Source organism: Bufo bufo, chromosome 2 (genome assembly GCF_905171765.1).
Source record: "Bufo bufo chromosome 2, aBufBuf1.1, whole genome shotgun sequence".
NCBI classification, from domain to species: Eukaryota; Metazoa; Chordata; class Amphibia; order Anura; family Bufonidae; genus Bufo; species Bufo bufo.
This window is the reverse complement of record NC_053390.1, coordinates 728,368,884-728,391,005: the sequence shown is the minus strand read 5'-3', so window position 1 is coordinate 728,391,005 and position 22,122 is coordinate 728,368,884. Positions and strand designations below refer to the sequence as shown.

The following is a 22,122-nucleotide window of genomic DNA, read 5'->3' as shown; positions in this document are numbered from 1 at the left end:
TGGCGGAGTCATATGTGTAACCTAAAACGGGGAAGCCATGCGTGAGACTCTAATGGCGGAGACATATGTGTAAACCTAAAACGGAGCAGCCATGCGTGAGAGATTCTAATGGCGGAGTCATATGTGTAAACCTAAAACGGAGCAGCCATGCGTGAGAGATTCTAATGACGGAGTCACATGTGTAACCTAAAACGGAGAAGCCATGCGTGAGAGACTCTAATGGCGGAGTCATAAGTGTAAACCTAAAACGGAGAAGCCATGCGTGAGAGACTCTAATGGCAGATCCGTATGTGTAAAACTAACACGGAGAAGCCATGCGTGAGAGACTCAGATGGCGGAGTCATATGTGTAAACCTAAAACGGAGAAGCTCTGCGTGAGAGACTCAAAAATGTATTTTTTTTAATTTTTTTTTTTCACTATCAACCACTTAAGCAGCTCCCGTATGGGCACAGCTCTGAGTACGAGCATGAATAGCATGGTATAACGCAGATCACCTGCACGGACTAACTAACATCCTGTGCCTAAATAACCCCCTTGGAACCTAATGTACGGCCGGCAGCAGGAAGCCACCGCCTATGATCTGCTCCCTCTGACCGAGCCAAGTACTCCTTCCCCTGATCCCTGCCTACCTAACGGCACGGCGGCCCGTGCCAGACTTTATTGAAGATGAGGAGCCTTTACCCCCAGCCGCGTGGGGAGCTCACGCTGCTCCCTGGCAGAATGCACCAGTGCGGGGGAGCCCCCCTCCTCAGCTAGGGCCGACCCACCGCCGGCTGGACACTCGTACCGCGTGGGGAGCAGCGCCACTCCCTGGCAATGTGCACCGGATCAGAGGGAGCCCTTCCTTTACCGTGGGCCCCGGCCCCCGCTGGTTTGAACCGTGTGCCGCGTGAGGAGCCGCACAGCTCCCTGGCATTGTGCGCCGGTGCGGGAGTGCCCCCCCTCACCTAGGGGCTGGTTATTGTGACTGGAACCCGCTGGGAGACTGAAGCCTAACTGGACCTACCTGTGACCGTGAAGGCTGACCTCCCAGGCCGTGGCTGACCCACGTGCGTAGTCGTGACGCAACTACCCGTAGATGCCCACCCAGTGCCTGTAGTTAACGGGAGTGCGACAGAGTCTGTGGATGTGACCGACTAGCCCCTGTAGTCGTGAGGGGACCCTGCATCGAGAGTAGCGGTAACGGACCATCGCCTGTAGACGTGGTAGTATTACCTCATGAGTCTGTTGACATGAGACTAATGCCTGCAGTCGTGGCCGGTCTTAATAATGAGTCTGTAGTCGTAACGGATTTGTGCCTGCAGTCGTGGCAGGGCTTTAGAGCGGGTCTGTAGTCGTGACAGACTGATGCCTGCAGTCGTGGCAGGACTTTATAACGAGTCTGTAGTCGTGACAGACTGATGCCTGCAGTCGTGGCAGGACTTTATAACGAGTCTGTAGTCGTGACAGACTGATGCCTGCAGTCGTGGCAGGGCTTTATAACGGGTCTGTAGTCGTGACAGACTGTTGCCTGCAGTCGTGGCAGGGCTTTAGAGCGGGTCTGTAGTCGTGACAGACTGATGCCTGCAGTCGTGGCAGGGCTTTATAAGGAGTCTGTAGTCGTGACAGACCTGGCAAAGCAACATTCCTATCTATACCATTATTATTATTATTATTATTATTTTTATTTTTATTTTTTTCCCCCCCACCAAAGGCCACGACTGTAGGCGCCACCCTGTAAGAGATGCGCCAGAGGCCTGGACATAATAGTCCACCATCCCCCGTCCCCCAAGCCTATGCAGGAGAAAAGAGGGGGTTGGCCCCCGCATGCACCACCCCTGACTCACCTGGCGGCCATGACAGCCACGAACCCCACAGTATCGTAAGTTAGCCCACCACCTGTGGACCTGAACAACCAAGGACAGACGTGTGAGTGAGCGCACGCCAGCTGGGCGACACTTCACTCATGCCACCGCTCCCTAGCTAACCACCGGATTATTGTGACTGCGCCCGAACCAACCCCCTGACTGACCGTATGGGCTTACGGGCGGCCCGGCTGCGTGCGCAAAGTGACGTGGCCAGCCCCCCTCCTTGAAGCCCTCTTTATATTTGATCCTTGAACATATTCCAAATTTTTTTTTTTTTTTTTTTTTTTTTTTTTTTATACTCCTGCCTTAGTACCTAGCCACTGTGCCTGAGCAGAGGAGCCCTGCACCTGGACTGCAGTACCAGTATGGGCCTGTAGGTGTCGACCATCCCCCGCCATCTCTCAAGCCAGGACCTGCTGGAGCGCAGCAAGCCAGTGATTCCCTTCTAGGTTAGAATTAACCATTGAAATCCTAACTTGTTATACAGTGCACATGTCTGAGTATCTGCTTATCTTGTCTTGCCTGAGTTTGGCGCAGTAAAGAAGATGAGTTTATTCTGCAGCGGATTCCTAGACATGACTGAAAGTCACATAAGCATGTCCACCTTCACTGCCTCGCTAATTGTAATTACCAGGAGAACGTGCATCAGGATCGGCTGTGAGGGATTTGCACTCCGCCATGTGGAACATTGCATCCCGTGCCCACCGCTATCGACTATTTGTACAGGGAAAGCCGCGGCGTATTAATCGCCTATAGGTTTCGGCTTCCGTCCCCTGATCCTGCAGCTGGACCTCCGCTTACTGATTGCAGCTAATGAATAGATCCCTGTGTGAGCGGACGGCGTTTTCCTCTACGGCGGAACGTTCTGATACGGGAGTGAGTGATATATAACGCTGCGTCGTGGAGCCGATGGCCGGCGTGACCGATGCTCAGGGTATGCGAGCGGACGTCGTGACCCGTCGCTGCTGAGCCACAGGTGAGGGGTGCCTGCCTGGGGGACGCTGCATGTGGGAGCGGGGGTGCTTAGCGCAGGGCCTGGAGCGGATCGGGGTGCCGGAAGCGATCGGGAGTGCGGGCAGTCTCCAGCGCAGCTGGGGACCGGCGGCCCGCTCGGCAGCCCTACATGTTATACATAGCGAGACGGGTGTGCAAGCCACCCTGCCTACCTAATCACCGTAGCGACGAGCTCGACGCAGCCGATCCCCCGATCCTCCAGTGACGCATGCCCTTCTCTGGCACCAACCCACAAGCCGATTCGAAATCGTTCGAACCGACAAGTGGGGGGAGGAGGGCCAGGTTTAAATAGTGAACGCCCCGCCTCCCCTCACACAAATGCGGCACTCTTAATTGCCTACCACTTGTGCTCCTGAATTAGTCTTATTTTAGGCTATGTAGCCTCTCATCTGATAAACTGTATTCCTGCATAGTTAGGCAGACATCATGATTATTTTATCTTAGCATGCAATGTGGTGTGTTTTCTTCACATGCCTTTATATATCTGATTAGTGTTAGCTTTAACAGCTTCTTCAACATTGGCTTCCATTTCTTATAGACAGGCAAAATGCAAAAAATTTTACATTTTAGAAGGGTGTAGTGAAAAAATAGTCCACATTAATGCAGAAAATCTGGATTCAAAACAGATTGCTATGGCACATTTCTATATTTCAACATAGGAATGTGCCTTCTGTTTTCATTCACAAGCTGGTCCAACTTAGGCTACTTTCACATCTGCGTTTTCAATTCTGCTATTGAGAAGAAAACACTTTAGTTTTGTCCCCATTCATTGTCAATAGGGACAAAACTGAACTGAACGAAACGGAATGTACCAAAATGCATTCCGTTCCGTTTGGTTGCGCTCCCATTGCGGACAGAAAAATGCTGCAAGATGTGCAGGGCAAGACAGATCTGTCCTGACATTCAACGGATCCATCCCTCATTGACTTTGTGTTCATGACGGATCCATCATGGCTATGGAAGACATAATACAACCGGATCCGTTCATGACGGATGCATGTGGTATTATTGTACCGGAAGCGTTTTTGCAGATCCATTCCGGATCCGCAAAAACGCTAATGTGAAAGTAGCCTAAATGTAAAGCCATATTTCACAAGTCAGCTTGGTCACCTATGGAAGCATTTAGGAACCACAGCAACTCAACTATGAAGTGTAGACCGCGTAAAGTTACAGAGCAGGATCTCTGAGTCTGGGCAGGGGTGGACTGGGAGCCTAAAGTGGCCATGGAAAAAAACCTAGGCGGGTCCAAATTTACAGAAGGCAACACAAGAAGCGCACTGTTTTTGCTGATTCCACATAGATGTCTACAGAACCTGTTCTATTAAATGCTTATACAAGCAGAGCCCCCCGACAGAGTGGGGAGGGTGTCAGGAGTAAGTTTGGGTTCACGTCACTGATTATTTTGCCCTTCCTCTGATCCGTCAGAACAATAACCCCCCAAAAAAACGCTGAACGGCAAATATATTTTACTTTTGCCACTAATGCACGACAAAAAGGGCTTTAGAACATATAACTGCACCGCTGAACGGCAAATATATTTTTATTTTGCCACTAATATGTACATGCCATAAAAGGCTTTAGAACATTTAGATGTAGCAGGGTTAACACACATGGTTTATGAGACATGTTATCTAAACTAAATGCAACTAAATTTAAGCAATTGCTTTTCAATGGCTTTTGTTTCAAGATAACGCGATGAGTTACGAAATTTGAGTTAAGAGTGTGTGTGTTACCCCTGCTACATCTGTATAACTGCACCGCTGAACGGCAAATAGTCTCTTATTTTATTCAACTTATACACGTCACAGGCTTTAGAACATATAACTGCACCGCTGAACGGCAAATATATTTTTCTTTTGCCACTAATACACAACAAAAAGGGCTGTCATTTTCGCACTTCACCACACAACGGCTAATAAGCCCTTTTTCCCCCCCACTAATACAAGCCAAAAAATGCTTTAGAACATATAACTGCACTGCACAAGGGCAAATAAGACGTGGAAATATTTCCTTGTAATAAACCCTGTTAATGGCTGTATCAAACAGCACTTGCACCCCAATAACAAGAACGGTTTGCTGGAATTACAGAGCTGTATAATGGCAATTTGGATCCCCAGTCAGTGCAGCAAGGTGTAATAGGATTGTTCCTATTACGCAGGCTGTAACCAACCCCTACTGAACCCTGTTCAACATAAATGCTGTGGAATGATTCCTCCCTATCCTTTCCCTACACCTTGAATAATCTTTCCCTGAACTTGTAAATAGTTTTTTAGCACAATTGAGTTTTTTCTAGCACTGTCCCTAGCGCCTGCTGACGTCTCTCCCTGCACTAAGTACACTGGAAAATGGCAGAATCCAAGAGGGCTGAGGCTATTTATAAGGCTGTGACATTACAGGGCTGGCTGATGATTGGCTGCATGCATGGCATTATGGGTGATCCCGCTTTCCCAGAGTTCCTTGCTCCATGTCCTCACACGTGCAGCAGCCATTTTAGGAAAAAATGCGATTCGTTACCACAAAGCGTGAAGAAATTTGGATTCGGTTCGAATCGAATTTTTCCTGAAATTCGGATCGAATTCCACTTTATCAACTTCGATTCGCTCATCTCTAATTGCTACCCTCAACATAGTATTCAACTGTATCATTGTCCTGAGGATGACGATACAGGTGAATTCAGGAGAGTGGCTGCTGGTCAGATACATTAGTATCTGATGCTCCTAGCATTAATACTGAGAGCATCAGATCGTTATATGCCCAGTTGGCGGTCATGAGAAGGGTTTGGGAGGCCAACCCTGGCCACTGGCCCACAGGGAAATTTCCCTGTAGGATTTATGGCCAATCAGCCCCTGAGTCCCGGGGTGCATAGTGCATAAAAGTCACAAGCACATTGCTGACTCAATAACTGCAGACCTCTTCTGGTGTTAGAGAGATTGTCCAGGCTTAGAAAAACATGGCCTCCATAACACAGCACCACAACTGTCCGCAGGTTGTTAGAGGTATTGCAGCTCAGCCCCAGTCACTTTAGTGGAGCTAAGCAGTAACATCAGGCACAGTCCATGGATAGGTGTGGTGCCATTTCTGGAAGAAAGCAGCCATGTTTTTCTAGTCTTGGACAATCTCTTTAAAATCAGTACAAAAACTGTGCTGCGCCGGTAGCTTCATGACATGGGTTTCCATCGCCAAGCAGCTCACCTTACATCACCTAGCACAATGCCAAGTGTCCAATGGAGTGGTGTAAAGGATGCTGTCATTGCACTCTGGAGCAGTGGAAATGTTTTCTGTGGAGTGACCAATCACGCTTCTGTATTTGGCTGTCTTTAAGGGCTCATGCACGTGACCGTATGTATTTTGCGGTCCGCAAAACAACCGATCCGCAAAAAATACGGATGACAGCTGGCCCTTCATAGAACTATACTATCCTTGTCCGTAATGCAGACAATAATAGGGCATGTTCTGTTTTTTTGCGGAACGGAAAAATGGAAACGGAATACACACGGAGTAACTTCCGTTTTTTTTTGCGGACCTATTGGAGTGAATGGTTTCACATACGGTTCACAAAAAAAATGGAACGGACACGGAAAGAAAATACGTTTGTGTGCATGAGCCCTAAGTCTGGGTTTTTATGAATGATTGGAGAACGTTACCTGCCTGACTACAAAGTTTGGTGGAGGAGGGATAATACTAATCAGGGGAGCAGAAATCTCACTTAGGAGGGGCCTGGGAAGAATAAAGGCGACGAGTGTAGCGCTCTGCCCAAAATTTCATGTCCTGTCCATTATTATAAGCCCCTCCTACATATAATAGGCCACTCCCAACAAACACCATAGAGCTACAATTATATTGTTGAGGATGAAGGTAATAGTCTCACACTCATCCTACATAGACGCACTGTAGATCTGATGGTCAGCAATATATAACTAAGCTAAGCAAGTTTTCGGCAAAACAATATCTATTTTCTCATTTCCCTGGTTCTCTTTTGACCCTTTGTTTACCTGCAATAACAACAATATCTGCCCCTCCCCCTGCTCTGCAAAGGGAGTGAATGTGCTTCCCTGAGTGACATGGCCTTCTGGGAGACTCAGCAGCATGTTGTATGTGTAGGACTACAAGTCCCAGCTGTATAATGACACTGCTGAAACACACAGGATCTTCCCCCTACCTGTTCTTGTGCAATGATCTGCAGAACTCCTCTGTCAGCTCCTGTGCCCAGCATTTGTCTCCTAACTAGGCAAACGTAAGGACTTCAGCCCTGAGTCTGTGCAGCTGAAGGGGTTAAGAATCCAGGGAGAAGGCGGACGGCAGTGAAGGGAGAGTGAAGGGAGAGCGTGGCCAGCCCAGTGATGTCTCGTGTACAGACACATATCTGATCTCTCAGGCTTGTGCACGAAACATCATCAGAACAGGGAGAGAAGCTGACATCACAGGTCATGTGACCCTCAGTGAAATCTGAGAAAGCAGCAATGTCACGGCTGTATGTGAGCAACAAGAGTATACACAGTAAAAAGAGCTACTGACCGGACCCAAACTAGGGAGGATAAAGGGTGACCCCTGTCAGACCCTCAAAGCTCTCCCTATGCTGCTAAAGCACATGCCCAGATCCAAATGGCGGAACGAGGCATGCCCACGTACCTAAGACTAATGACCACTGTAACCCCTACAATAGTGGAAGGGGCACGGCCACCGGTGCCCTGCTCAGTATATGGAGGGAACCGTGGCCACCTCAGATCCAGTCAGAAAATAACCAGGTGCACAACAATGTCTGCACACTTAGCTGAAGGTGCTGCAGCCGCAGAGAAGACGGATCCAAGGACAGCTGGCAATATCCGGAGTGCTTGCTGCAGCAGAACACAGGTCCAGTGAACTGATAGCTACAAGTGAAGATACTCAAGCAAGAGCTACAACTGAAATGAGAAATATAATCCACGCCCTACAATAGGAGGAGGGGTGATTTAAAGGCAGGGAAATCAACCGCAGGAGGAACAGCTGGAGGAAGGAAACAGAAAGTAAAGACTCCATCACAGGGGCGGAGAAACAGAGCAGTGAGAACTCCTCCAAACTCTAGTAGTGACATCATCACAGGGGTGGAGAAACAGAGCTGTGAGAACGTCTCAAAGCTCTGGTAGTGACAGTACCCCCCCCTCTATGGGTGGACTCCGGACACCCAGGACCCACCTTCTCAGGATGAGCCCTATGAAATGCCCTGATGAGGCGAGTGGCTTTAATGTCCGACACCGGAACCCACATCCTCTCCTCAGGACCATAACCCTTCCAATGAACGAGGTACTGAAGAGAACCGCGGACAATGCGAGAGTCCACAATTCTGGAAACCTCAAACTCCAGATTGCCATCAACCAAAATCGGAGGAGGAGGCAAAGAGGAGGGTACCGTGGGCTGGACATATGGTTTTAAGAGAGATCTGTGAAATACATTATGTATCTTCCAAACCCGTGGAAGATCAAGACGGAAGGCAACAGGATTGATGACTGACAAGATTTTATAAGGCCCAATAAACTTGGGACCCAATTTCCAGGAGGGAACCTTCAGTTTAATATTTCTTGTAGACAACCACACCAGATCACCCACATTCAGGTCCGGACCAGGCACACGTCTCTTATCAGCCACCCGCTTATACTTCTCACTCATCTTTTTAAGATTACTCTGAATCTTTTGCCAAATGGTAGACAAAGACGAGGAAAATCTCTCCTCCTCAGGTAAACCAGAAAGAGCCCCTCCCGAGAATGTCCCAAACTGCGGATGAAACCCATATGCACCAAAGAATGGTGACTTATCAGAAGATTCCTGACGACGGTTGTTCAGATCAAACTCGGCAAGAGGGAGAAATGAACACCAATCCTCCTGGTTCACTGCCACAAAACAGCGCAAATATGTCTCCAGATTCTGATTGAGGCGCTCAGTCTGACCATTCGACTGCGGGTGAAAAGCAGAAGAGAAGGACAGCCGAACCCCCAGGCGAGAACAGAAAGCCTTCCAGAACCTGGACACAAACTGCGTGCCTCTATCGGAAACAATATCAGAGGGAATGCCGTGCAATTTAACAATATGGTCGACAAAAGCTTGCGCCAACGTTTTAGCATTGGGTAAACCAGGGAAAGGTACGAAATGAGCCATCTTGCTAAAACGGCCCACCACCACCAGGATCACCGACTTCCCCGAGGAACGAGGAAGATCCGTGATAAAGTCCATGGACAGGTGTGTCCAAGGACGGGAAGGTATGGGTAACGGGAGAAGGGAACCTGAAGGCCGTGAACGAGGGACCTTAGCGTGAGCGCACGTCTCACAAGCAGCCACAAAACCCTCCACCGACTTACGAAGAGCCGGCCACCAAAATCTCCGAGCAATGAGATCTACCGTGGCTCTACTCCCGGGGTGACCAGCAAGAACCGTATCATGATGCTCCTTGAAGAGTTTGTGACGTAGCTCAGGAGGCACGAACAACTTCCCAGAAGGACAACGGGCAGGTGCCTCAGTCTGGGCAGCCTGGACCTCGGCCTCCAAATCGGAATATAGAGCAGAAACAACTACCCCCTCCGCCAAAATGGGACCCGGGTCCTCGGAGTTTCCTCCTCCCGGAAAACAGCGAGAGAGAGCATCAGCCTTCACATTTTTGATCCCAGGTCGGAATGTAACGACAAAATTGAATCTGGAGAAGAACAGAGACCATCTGGCCTGTCTCGGATTCATACGCCTGGCCGACTCCAAGTATGCCAGATTCTTATGGTCGGTAAAAACGGTGATAGGGTGCCTGGCCCCCTCCAACCAATGGCGCCATTCCTCGAAAGCCAACTTGATGGCCAACAACTCCCTATCTCCCACATCATAGTTTCTCTCTGCCGGGGAGAGTTTTTTAGAGAAAAAGGCACAGGGTCGCCATTTGGCAGGAGAAGGGCCCTGGGACAAAACTGCACCCACACCCACCTCGGAAGCATCCACCTCAACAATAAAAGGTAAGGAAACATCGGGATGCACCAAGACGGGAGCAGACGCAAAACTCTCTTTAATCTTAGAAAAGGCTGCAAGCGCCTCCTCCGACCAAGAGGAAAAATCCGCCCCCTTTTTTGTCATGTCAGTAAGGGGTTTGACAACAGAGGAATAATTCAAAATGAACTTTCTGTAATAGTTCGCAAAACCCAGAAAGCGCATCAATGCCTTCTGATTCTCAGGAAGCTCCCACTCAAGTACAGCACGGACCTTCTCCGGATCCATGCTAAAACCAGAAGCAGAGAGGAGAAAACCCAGAAATTGAATCTCCGATACCATAAAAAGACATTTCTCCAGCTTGGCGTACAATTTATTTTCCCGCAGAATCTGCAGAACCTGAAAAAGATGATCCTGATGGGTCTGAACATCAGGGGAAAAAATCAAAATATCATCAAGATACACCAATACAAATTTCCCCATTAAATGGTAGAAAATACTATTAACAAAATGCTGAAAGACGGCCGGAGCATTCATCAGGCCGAAAGGCATAACGAGATTCTCGAAATGCCCGTTAGGGGTATTAAAGGCCGTTTTCCATTCATCCCCCTCTCTGACCCTGACCAGGTTGTACGCGCCTCTCAAATCCAATTTGGAAAACACCTTGGCCCCAACAATTTGGTTGAAGAGGTCCGGGATCAGAGGAAGGGGATAGGGATCGCGAATCGTGATACGGTTCAGCTCCCTAAAATCTAGGCAAGGTCTCAGAGAGCCATCTTTTTTTTTAACAAAAAAAAAACCCGCGGCCACAGGTGACTTTGAGGGACGAATATGCCCCTTATCGAGACTCTCGGAGATATAAGTTCGCATTGCGATTCTTTCCGGTTGTGAGAGATTGTAGAGGCGTGCTTTTGGCAGCTTGGCGCCGGGAATGAGGTTAATGGGACAGTCAAACTCCCGGTGAGGAGGTAGCTCCTGAACACCGCTCTCGGAAAACACGTCCGAGAAATCAGAGAGAAATGATGGCACAGTTTTAGTAGACACCTCTGCAAAAGTCGCTGTGAGACAATTCGCTCTACAAAAGTCACTCCACTCATTTATTTGCCTTCCTTGCCAATCAATAGTGGGGTTATGTCTAGTGAGCCAGGGTAACCCCAAAACTAGAGGAGAAGGCAATCCGTTAAGGACAAAACAAGATATATCCTCCACAGTGTCACCTACAGCTAACCGGATATTGTGAACAATGCCCTTCAGAGATCTCTGTGAGAGTGGAGCAGAGTCAATAGCAAAAACAGGTATATCCTTTTCTAATGTGCAAACCTGAAAACCATGCATGGCTACAAATTGAGTGTCAATAAGATTGACGGCCGCTCCACTATTAACAAAAATCTCACAAGAAATTACTTTGCTCGCTAGCGCCACCCTGGCAGACAGGAGAAAACGGGAACTGCAGGTCAGAGGAAAAGCATCAATTCCTACATCAACTTTGCCCAAAGTAGCAGATGAAGCAGAATTTGATGATTTACCTTTTGAGGTTTTTCTCTTATTATCGCTCTTAGTACAGTTCAAGAATCTCCTAGACGGACAAACATTTGCCAAATGACCTATGCCCCCACAACAAAAACACACCATACTCTGAGGACTAAATCCTCTTTTATCAGGGGCAAGTCGACCTAGCTGCATGGACTCCTCCTCAGAGGAGAGCGAGACAGGATAAGGCCCCTGCACACTGAATGAGTCCGCACCATTGCCCCTAGACTGACAATGGCTGGACAGAGAGGTCTTCTTTCTCTTAAACGCCTGTCAAGGCGTACCGCCAATGACATGGCAGACTCTAAGGACGTTGGTCTCTCATGGAAAGCAAACGCATCTTTCAATCTCTCTGAGAGACCATAACAGAACTGACTCCGGAGTGCAGCATCATTCCAACCTGAATCAGCTGCCCATCTCCGAAATTCAGAACAATAAAGCTCCGCAGACAGTTTGTTCTGGCATAAAACACGTAAGTTAGATTCGGCCAGAGCAACACGATCCGGGTCATCATATATCTGCCCCAGGGCCACGAAAAATCTTTCCACGGATCGAAGGGAGGGATCCCCTGATGGCAGCGAAAAAGCCCAAGTCTGAGCATTACCCCTGAGCAGGGAGATGACAATCCTCACCCTCTGCTCCTCCTTACCAGAGGTGTGGGGACACAAGCAAAATGGAGTTTGCATGCCTCTCTGAAGCGAACAAAATTCTCACTGCCCCCGGAGAACGTTTCCGGAAGTGAGACCTTTGGCTCGCAACAGACTCCATGAGCCGGAGCAGAGCCCAATGCTTGAAGCTGAGTCATAGATTGACGGAGATCCGCTACTTCCAAAGAAAGACCCTGCATGCGGTCAACCAGGCCAGAAAGCGGATCCATGTCAAAAAAGGAAGGTTTTGGTGGATTATAATGTCACGGCTGTATGTGAGCAACAAGAGTATACACAGTAAAAAGAGCTACTGACCGGACCCAAACTAGGGAGGATAAAGGGTGACCCCTGTCAGACCCTCAAAGCTCTCCCTATGCTGCTAAAGCACATGCCCGGATCCAAATGGCGGAACGAGGCATGCCCACGTACCTAAGACTAATGACCACTGTAACCCCTACAATAGTGGAAGGGGCACGGCCACCGGTGCCCTGCTCAGTATATGGAGGGAACCGTGGCCACCTCAGATCCAGTCAGAAAATAACCAGGTACACAACAATGTCTGCACACTTAGCTGAAGGTGCTGCAGCCGCAGAGAAGACGGATCCAAGGACAGCTGGCAATATCCGGAGTGCTTGCTGCAGCAGAACACAGGTCCAGTGAACTGATAGCTACAAGGGAAGATACTCAAGCAAGAGCTACAACTGAAATGAGAAATATAATCCACGCCCTACAATAGGAGGAGGGGTGATTTAAAGGCAGGGAAATCAACCGCAGGAGGAACAGCTGGGAGGAAGGAAACAGAAAGTAAAGACTCCATCACAGGGGCGGAGAAACAGAGCAGTGAGAACGTCTCAAAGCTCTGGTAGTGACAAGCAACTGGAGATAAAGTAAGTGAATTGTAAAGTCCTTACGTTTGCCTAGTTAGAAACATACAAAGAACAAAAAAATAACTCAGACAACCCCTTTAATACTCAGGGCCCCAACATAAAGCTCCTGTACTCAAACTATTCTTTTTTCCCTCCCTGTGACAGGAATCACCATCCAGTTCTGTTTCACAAACTGCCCACCACATGGCTGGCTCTGGCAGGAGCTGTTGCAGCTTTGCTTCCTCCCTCCTAGTCCTGAAGGTGCCGAAAGAGGACTGGAGGAAGAGCTACGTAATATTTAAGGTGTTTAGGTCCGGGTGGAGGAGCCTGGCTCTACACATCATGCAGAGAGGGAATGCCTGTCCTGGTTGCACTGCCTGCTATACATTATACTGTAGACCACAGCAGGCTACAGACAGGAAGCTCCTCCCATCTCCTCCCCCCCTGGATCCTGCTGACGGCCTGTCATCCCCCCCACCCCCGACACCTGTCAGCGGCCTGCTGCCCCCCCATTGGTTGTCCTCACCAGTGTCTCCTCTCCTGCATAGAACATGCCCGTTGCCCGGCTGCCACATAGTGATCCCTGCGCTGCGCTGACAGTGTAAAAAGCACAGGGCTGCACCTAGCCTTTCTTCTGCCTGAGATGAATATTGAAACGCCCCTCCCCTCACCAATCCCCATGCTAAATTCTCAACCTAACCCCTTCCCTCCTATCATTACATACATCACTACAAAACATACAGGGTAATACAGTGCCACATACCTCTTACATCCAGTGATGTCTCCTTTGATGTAGATGTTCTATTTCCTTACCTTCTCCATCAGACCAGACCGCCGTGATGACTGCAATTGCGCACCTACTCGCATGATTTTCCCTGAACGCAGACGCAACGCATCCGAACCTAATCTGGACACGCTCGTCTGCAAGGGGCCTTAGTTTCCTACTTTTCCATCATCCTCCCACCTTCTGACCACCTCATCCTGCCACCACCCCCAATACTGTGCCCGCTGTGCTCTTCAATACTATACTGCAGAAACAGTCCTTCTGAAAATACTAGTCCCACACAGATAGTGCCCCCTTCAATAATTATTGGCACACAGTGCACTAAATAATAACTGTGCCCAGCAAATAGTGGCACTAACAGTGTAAACATAACATCCCCAAAAATAATTGTGCTAACCTGATACTGTGCCCCCCACAATAATAGTGCTACCTTAAGTCCCACCAATAGTAATAATTCTCTGCAAGAGTGCACTTAGTAGTAATAGTGTCCCCAATAGCAATAATGTCCCCACTGGGCCCCAGAAGCAATAATGCTCCCAAGTGCCCATACTAGTAATCGTGTTCCCCATGGTCTCCCAGCAGTAATAATGCTCACCAGAATCCCCCCAGCAGTAATAATTCTCCTTATAATGTGACAGTAGAAAAACTCCCACTAATGTGTGCCAGTACAAAAAAAAGCCCCCTGAAAATGAGTGCGAGAACAAAAAATGCCCTCTTATAATGCGTGCCAGTGCGAAAAATGCCCCTAATAATGTGAACTTGTACAAAAATGTCCCCATTATGTGTACCTGTACAAAAAATACCTCCTTTCAGTGTCCCCAGTTGATCTAATGTCCCCATAGTTCCCCTATAATGTATGCCAGTATAAAATACCCCTATACAGTATAGTGGCCCCAGTAAATGCCCCCATAGTGTTCCTCTCCCCCCTTCCCCATAGTCCCCCCTATAATGTGCCAATATAAAATGCCCCTATGTAGTGCCCCAGTAAATGCCCACATAGTGCTCCTCTCCCCTTCCCCATAATTCCCCCCATAATGTGTACCAGCATAAAATGCCCCTATATAGTGTGCCCAGTAAATTCCCCCATAGTACTCCTCCCCCCATTCCTATACTGGCTCCCATAATGTGCCTCTATAAAATGTCCCTATATAATGCCTCCAGTAGATGCCCTCATGGTGTCACCCATAATGTGCCAGTATAAAATAACCCTTCTTAGTGCCCCCAGTAGATGCCCCCCATAGTGCTTCTGTCCTTTCTTTCCCCATAGTGCCCCTATAATGTGCAAGGAAAAATGCCCCTATATAGTGCGCCCATAAAAAAAGGCACTAATACTTACCTCCATGCTTCTGGCTTCTGAAGACGGCAATACAGATGAATGTAGAGAGATGAGCGCTTCCACAATAGAAGTGCTCATTTCCCACGGCTCTGCCGCCGCCGCCGCCATCCCCCACTTATCTCGGACTGCTTCTAGGGGGAGGTCCAGACTCCGCCCCCCCCATCCCGTGGGGGAGCCCCTGATACTAACAGTCAGTGGGTGCCCCATTTGTCCAACCCCGCTGATCATACACTTATCCCGCTATCCTGTGTATAGGGGATACGTTGTGGTAATGCCACAAGCCTTTTAAGTAGTTGCAAATTTGCAAATCATGTATCTACTGCTGCCTAGAGCTAACTACTCTCTAGGCAGTGCAGGACTGGACATTTTTTGTAGCAAATGAACCTGCCAAGGGGGCAAGTAGTAAAGACCTGAAATTTGTCTACAAGTGTAGAGAATGGGTATTGCAGAAGCGTGGCTTGCTGCATTCCTCTGTGAGGAGGTCCGGGGACAATGGGCTGTCCTGCATTGCACATGGTTTACTAGCTCCATAGTAACCAGTCATAATGAAGCAGACACTGACAGCAGCCAGGTATGGTATCTCCCCGCACGTCTCTTCATATCCTGTCTGTACGCATTTATGGAGTGGAAAGGAAATATCCATTTCCATATGCATTAATGGACTGTATGATTAGTGTATGTATAACACAACACAGATCATTCAGTGGGTGAAGCAGCCTGTAGTCATGACATGTAAAGTTCAGTGCAGGCCTTAGGTTACATGGAAACTTTACGTCTGAAATGTTAGGATTTATCTCTCTTGTATCACACGCAGGATGTAAGGAGATTCCAGACCGAGCAGCATCGTCCTTCTCTAGAGGGGACTTTATTTATTGAGCTGTTAACTGGTAACTAAGGAAGTCAAGAGAAAAAAGTTATGTTAATATTTATACTAAATGGTAATATATTATGTACAGGAGTGATCTGCAGGCTATTGTGGAACTAAAAGTCCCAGCATGACATGAAAGCTGCAGAGCCAGACTATCGGGGCATGCCTGGACTTCAATGAATGAATGATCGGACATACGGTATGCTGCAGGTATAGGGATACAATTGTATACCAAGCATATACTTATAACGTAGGGTCTTTTCACAGTGCGTGATTGGCTCCTGTCAAATGTATACACCAGGAAAGGCTTCCGACATATTCGTAAAACGGCTGTGACAGATGTCTGAGGGTAGGTTCACCCTGAGTTTTTGAGGCAGATTTTTCAGCCTAAGCTAAATATAAGGAAATATAAAGGAAGAGATTATACTTCTCTCTCTAGCCTCATGCACGGGCAACGTCCGTGCGGCGGCCGGGACGGATCGAGACCCATTCAGCTTGAATGGGTCCGTGATCCGTCCGCACCGCAAAAAAAATAGAACATGTGCAGAGGCACGGACAGAAACACCATGGAAGCACTCCGTAGTGCTTCCGTGGGGTTCCGTGCCTCTGTTTCGCACCGCAGCTCCGGATTGCGGACCCATTTAAGTGAATGGGTCACCATCCGTGATGCGGGGAGCACACGGCCGGTGCCCGCATATTGCGGACCCGCTGTTTGAGGGCCGCAATACGGCCACTTCCGGGCAACGGCCGTGTGCATGAGGCCTCTTTCTGGATCCACTTCTAGATTCAGCTGAAAAACCTGCCGGAAAAGTTGCCTCAAAGCCTCCTCCAAAAAACTCAATGTGAAGCTACCCTGCAGGTACAGCCACACGGTCAGCTGTCCTGATGCAGTTTTGGAAGCCAAAATCAGGAATCATAAAAAGTATAAAAGACAGATTATTTTATTTTGTTTAAAGAATTTACTCCTGGTTTTGGTTTGCAAAAGTGTATCAGGAAACCTAAAGTGTACAACTTTGTGTTTGAGTGTATGAGCTATTTCTAATCTCAGTCACTTTGCTGGTTCTGCATTACACTGCGTTTTTTCCCACAGCAAAAGTGTATCAGGAACCCTGAACGTGTGATAGTACTCTAAGGCCTCTTTCACACGGGCGTCCCGGATTTGCTCTGCATGCGTCGCGTGTGCATAGCGGGAAACCAGCGCGAGTGCGCACGTAATTTCAGTCAGTTTTGACTGCGATTGCGTTGCGCTGTTCAGTTTTTATCGCGCGGGTGCAATGCGTTTTTAACGCGAGTGATAGAAAACTGAATGTGGTACCAAGACCTGAACCCGGACTTCTTCACCGAAGTTCGGGTTTGGGTTAGGTGTTCTGTAGATTTTATTATTTTCCTTTATAACCTGGTTATAAGTGAAAATAATAGCATTCTTAATACAGAATGCTTACTAAAATGTCGATTGAGGGGTAAAAAAATAAAAAACATTTACTCACCTCATCCACTTGCATCGTCTTCTTTCTTCTTCTTCTTTCAGGACCTGCAAAAGGACCTTTGATGTCAGCGCAGGTCCTGCTGAATGAAGATAGAAGATCCTTCTATCTTCATTCAGCAGGACTTTTGGTGAGGCGGATTACGTCATCAAAGGTCCTTTTGTAGGTCCTGAAAGAAGAAGAAAGAAGACTGGGCGATCAAGACTGGGCGATCTGCTGGGCGATCAAGTGGATAAGGTGAGTTAATTTTTTTTATTTTTTAACCCCTCAATTGACATTTTAGTAAGCATTCTGTATTAAGAATGCTATTATTTTCCCTTATAACTATGTAATAAGGAAAAATAATACAGTGAATTTACTTTAATGGGGTCTGGGGTTGCTCATCCCTATCATCTCCTAGCAATCATGTGTGAAAATTGCACCGATTTTCACGCAGCCCCATTCATTTGTATGTGCAATCGAGCCGGACCGTGGTACGCTTACACGGACGCCAAATTATGCAGTGGGTCCGGATATGGGTATAGAAGTCTATAGTTTTTGTTTGTGACGCCAATTGCAGCGTGCGCAGGATACTAACACAGGGCCCTTTAAGGTGTTGTAACTCACGTACCAGGTTCGGAATGCCAGAGTGGTGTAATGTCTCTGTGTGGTAATAGCAATGGTGTCAACAGTGTCTCCTACCTGGGTACGGCTGGAATCCTGGATCCTGGCTCACTTGCAATAAAATGAGTGTGTTGCTAGTAGGAGTAATTGAGGGATTTAGTAGCAATAATTGAGATCCAGACTTGGAATATAGTTCAAACTAGTCTTTACTTGATGCAGCTTTCATCCAAGTGAGATACAGCAATAGTCTGAAGTCCCAGCAGGTATTGGCAATGTGTGCCAGGAACACTAAACTGAACTAAGTCCCTGCTAAACACATTGCTGCCACCTGCTGGTGAACATGGAATTTACACCAATATTTATGTAACAAGGGTTTCAATGCACATTTGTGAGAAAATTAGATAAAATCACATTAGATGACAGTATAAATACACTTAACAGGTTGTAGTGGGGTAAAAGAGTTTTGTAACATAACTCTGGGATGTTACATATGGGGCCTGCGTTGCGTGAAAAACTTAAAATATAGAACATGCTGCGATTTTCACGCAACGCACAAGTGATGCGTGAAACTCACCGCTCATTTGCACAGCCCCATTGAAGTGAATAGGTCCGGATTCAGTGCGGGTGCAATGCTTTCACCTCACGCATTGCACCCGCACAGAATTCTCACCCGTGTGAAAGGGGCCTAAGGCCCCTTTCATACGAGCGAGTTTTCCGCGCGTGTGCAATGTGTGAGTGAACGCATAGCACCCGCACTGAATCCTGACCCATTCATTTCAATGGGTCAGTGTACATAAGCGTTTTTTTTTCACGCATCAGTTCTGCGTTGCGTGAAAAACGCAGCATGTTTTATATTCTGCGTTTTTCAGGCAGCCCTGGCCCCATAGAAGGGAATGGGGCTTTAGTGAAAAACGCATTGCATCCGCAAGCAAGTGCGGATGCAATGTGTTTTTCACTGATGGTTGCTAAAACCTTAAGGCCTCTTTCACACGGGCGTTGCGGGAAAATGTGCGAGTGCGTTGCGGGAACACCCGCGATTTTTCCGCGCGAGTGCAAAACATTGTAATGCGTTTTGCACTCGCGTGAGAAAAATCACGCATGTTTGGTACCCAAACCCGAACTTCTTCACAGAAGTTCAGGTTTGGGTTAGGTGTTGTGTAGATGTTATTATTTTCCCTTATAACATGGTTATAAGGGAAAATATTAGCATTCTGAATACAGAATGCTTAGTAGGTGATCAATTGAGGGTTAAAAAAAAATAAAAAAATTAACTCACCTTCTCCTCTTGTTCGCGTAGTTCCCGGTCTCTTCTTTACTTCTTTAATGATGAGTTGTGGGCTAAAGGACCTTTGGTGACGTCAGATCACATGCTCCAATCACATGCATGGTCCATTACCGTGGTGATGGACCATGTGATTGGAGCATGTGATCTGACGTCACCACAGGTCCTAGCCGATAGTTCATCTTTTAAGAAGTAAAGAAGAGACCGGGAACTACGCGAACAAGAGGAGAAGGTGAGTTAATTTTTTTATTTTTTTTTAACCCTCATCTGATCACCTACTAAGCATTCTGTTTTCAGAATGCTATTATTTTCCCTTATAACCATGTTATAAGGGAAAATAATACAGTGAATAGACTGTCTCCTAGCAACCATGCGTGAAAATCGCACCGCATCCGCACTTGCTTGCGGATGCTTGCGATTTTCACGCAACCCCATTCACTTCTATGGGGCCTGCGTTGCGTGAAAAACGCAGAATATAGAGCATGCTGCGATTTTCACGCAACGTACAAGTGATGCGTGAAAATCACTGCTCATGTGAACGGCCCCATAGAAATGAATAGGTCGGTATTCAGTGCGGGTGCAATGCGTTCACCTCACGCATCGCATCCGCGTGGAATACTCGCCCGTGTGAAAGGGGCCTAAGTTTTTTATCACGCGCGTGAAAAACGCATCAAAACGCATTGCACCCGCGCAGAAAAAACTGAGCAACTGAACGCAATCGCAGAGCAAACTGACTGAACTTGCTTGCAAAATGGTGCGAGTTTCACTGAACGCACCCTGAATGCATCCGGAGCCAATCCGTCACGCTCGTGTGAAAGAGGCCTAAGGCCCCTTTCACACGGGCGAGTATTCCGCGCGGATGCGATGCGTGAGTTGAACGCATTGCACCCGCACTGAATCATGACCCATTCATTTTTTTATAGGGCTGTGCACACGAGCGGTGATTTTCACGCATCACTTGTGCGCTGCGTGAAAATCGCAGCATGCTCCTCTTTGTGCGTTTTTCACGTAACGCAGGCCCCATAGAAATGAATGGGGTTGCGTGAAAATCGCAAGCATCCGCAAGCAAGTGCGGATGCGGTGCGATTTTCACGCACGGTTGCTAGGAGACGATCGGGATGGAGACCCGATCATTATTATTTCCCCTTATAACATGGTTATAAGGGAAAATAATAGCATTCTGAATACAGAATGCATAGTACAAGAGCGCTGGAGGGGTTAATAAAAAATAATTAAACTCACCTTAATCCACTTGATCGCACAGCCCGGCTTCTCTTCTGTCTTCTTTGCTGTGTGCAGGAAAAGGAGGACCTGTGGTGACGTCACTCCGGTCATCACATGATCCATCACATGATCTTTTACCATGGTGATGGATCATGTGATGGACCATGTGATGACCGGAGTGACGTCACCACAGGTCCTTTTCCTGCAATCAGCAAAGAAGGAGACAGAAGAGAAGCCAGGCTGCGCGATCAAGTGGACTAAGGTGAGTTAAATTATATATATTTTTTTTTAACCCCTCCAGCGCTATTTTACTATGCATTCTGTATTCAGAATGCTATTATTTTCCCTTATAACCATGTTATAAGGGAAAATAATACAATCTACAGAACACCGATCCCAAGCCCGAACTTCTGTGAAGAAGTTCGGGTTTGGGTCCCAAACATGCGCGATTTTTCTCATGCGAGTGCAAAACGCATTACAAAACGCATTACAAAAATTGTGCATGTTCCCGCAACGCACCCGCACCTATTCCCGCAACGCCCGTGTGAAAGAGGCCTAAGGCTACCTGCCCACAGGTGCGGGCTGTGATGCAGAAATTCCACACAAATTTCTGTGTGGATTTCTGTGCATTTCTGCACCAAAAAACTTATATGTTACTTGTTGTTTTTAGTTTAGTCCATTGAAAAGGATGAAATCTGCAAAAAAAAATAAAAAACGCTTCAATTTACGCAAAGGATGAAAACGCAAAGTGTACAACATTGTGTTAGAGCAGGGGTAGGCATCCTCCTGCACTCTAGCTGTTGTGAAACTACAACTCCCAGCATGCGTACTTCCTCTGCTCTTCTCAGAACTCTCACAGAAAAGAATGGAGCATGCTGGGAATTGTAGTTTCCAAACAGCTGGAGTGCCTAAGGTTGCTAATCCCTGTGTTAGGCCTCTTGCACACGAACGTATCCGTTCCGTGGCCGTATTGTGGGAAGCATACGGCGATTCCGCAATTCATGGATCACCAGCCGTGTGCATTCCGCATCAGAACAAAACGGAAGCAAGGAACGGAACCCCACGGAAGCACTACGGATGCGGATGCGGGTGCGTCACGGGAAAATCGTGCTATTTTGCCTGCGAGTGGGGTGAGTTTTGTATGCGATTGCGTTGCGTTCTTCAGTTTTTTCCGCGCGAGAGCAATGCATTTTGCACGCGTGTGAGAATAAACTGAATGTGATACCCAGACCCAAACCAGGACTTCTTCACTGAAGTTCGGGTTTGGGTTAGGTATTCTGTAGATTTTAATATTTTCCCTTATAACATGGTTATAAGGGAAAACAATAGCATTCTTAATACAGAATGCTAAGTAAATTAGGGATGGAGGGGGTTAAAAAAAAAAATATTTAAAATTACGGTAAACTCACCTAATCCACTTGTTCGCGGAGCCTGGCTTGTCTTCTTTCTTCTTCTTTGAGGACCTGTGAGAAAAGGACCTTTGGTGACGTCACTGCGCTCATCACATGGTCCATCACCATCTGCACGAACAAGTGGATGAGGTGAGTTTCAATTTATTTTTTTTAACCCCTCCATCCCTAATTTACTTTGCATTCTGTAATAAGAATGCTATTATTTTCCCTTATAACCATGTTATAAGGGAAAATAATAAAGATCGGGTCCCCATCCCGATAGTCACCTAGAAACCACGCGTGAAAATC

The 22,122-nt window shown here is 47.5% G+C and overlaps 1 protein-coding gene across 1 annotated transcript in view; it reads left to right on the top strand.

Moving 5' to 3' along the window:
• The first annotated feature begins 15,397 nt into the window (after positions 1 to 15,397).
• Positions 15,398 to 22,122, top strand: part of LOC120991022 — an 89,557-nt gene continuing 82,832 nt past the window's right edge. The window contains exon 1 of the mRNA XM_040419911.1: positions 15,398 to 15,532. Within this exon, the coding sequence (XP_040275845.1) occupies positions 15,398 to 15,532 (135 nt within the window). The remainder of the gene's footprint in view (positions 15,533 to 22,122) is intronic.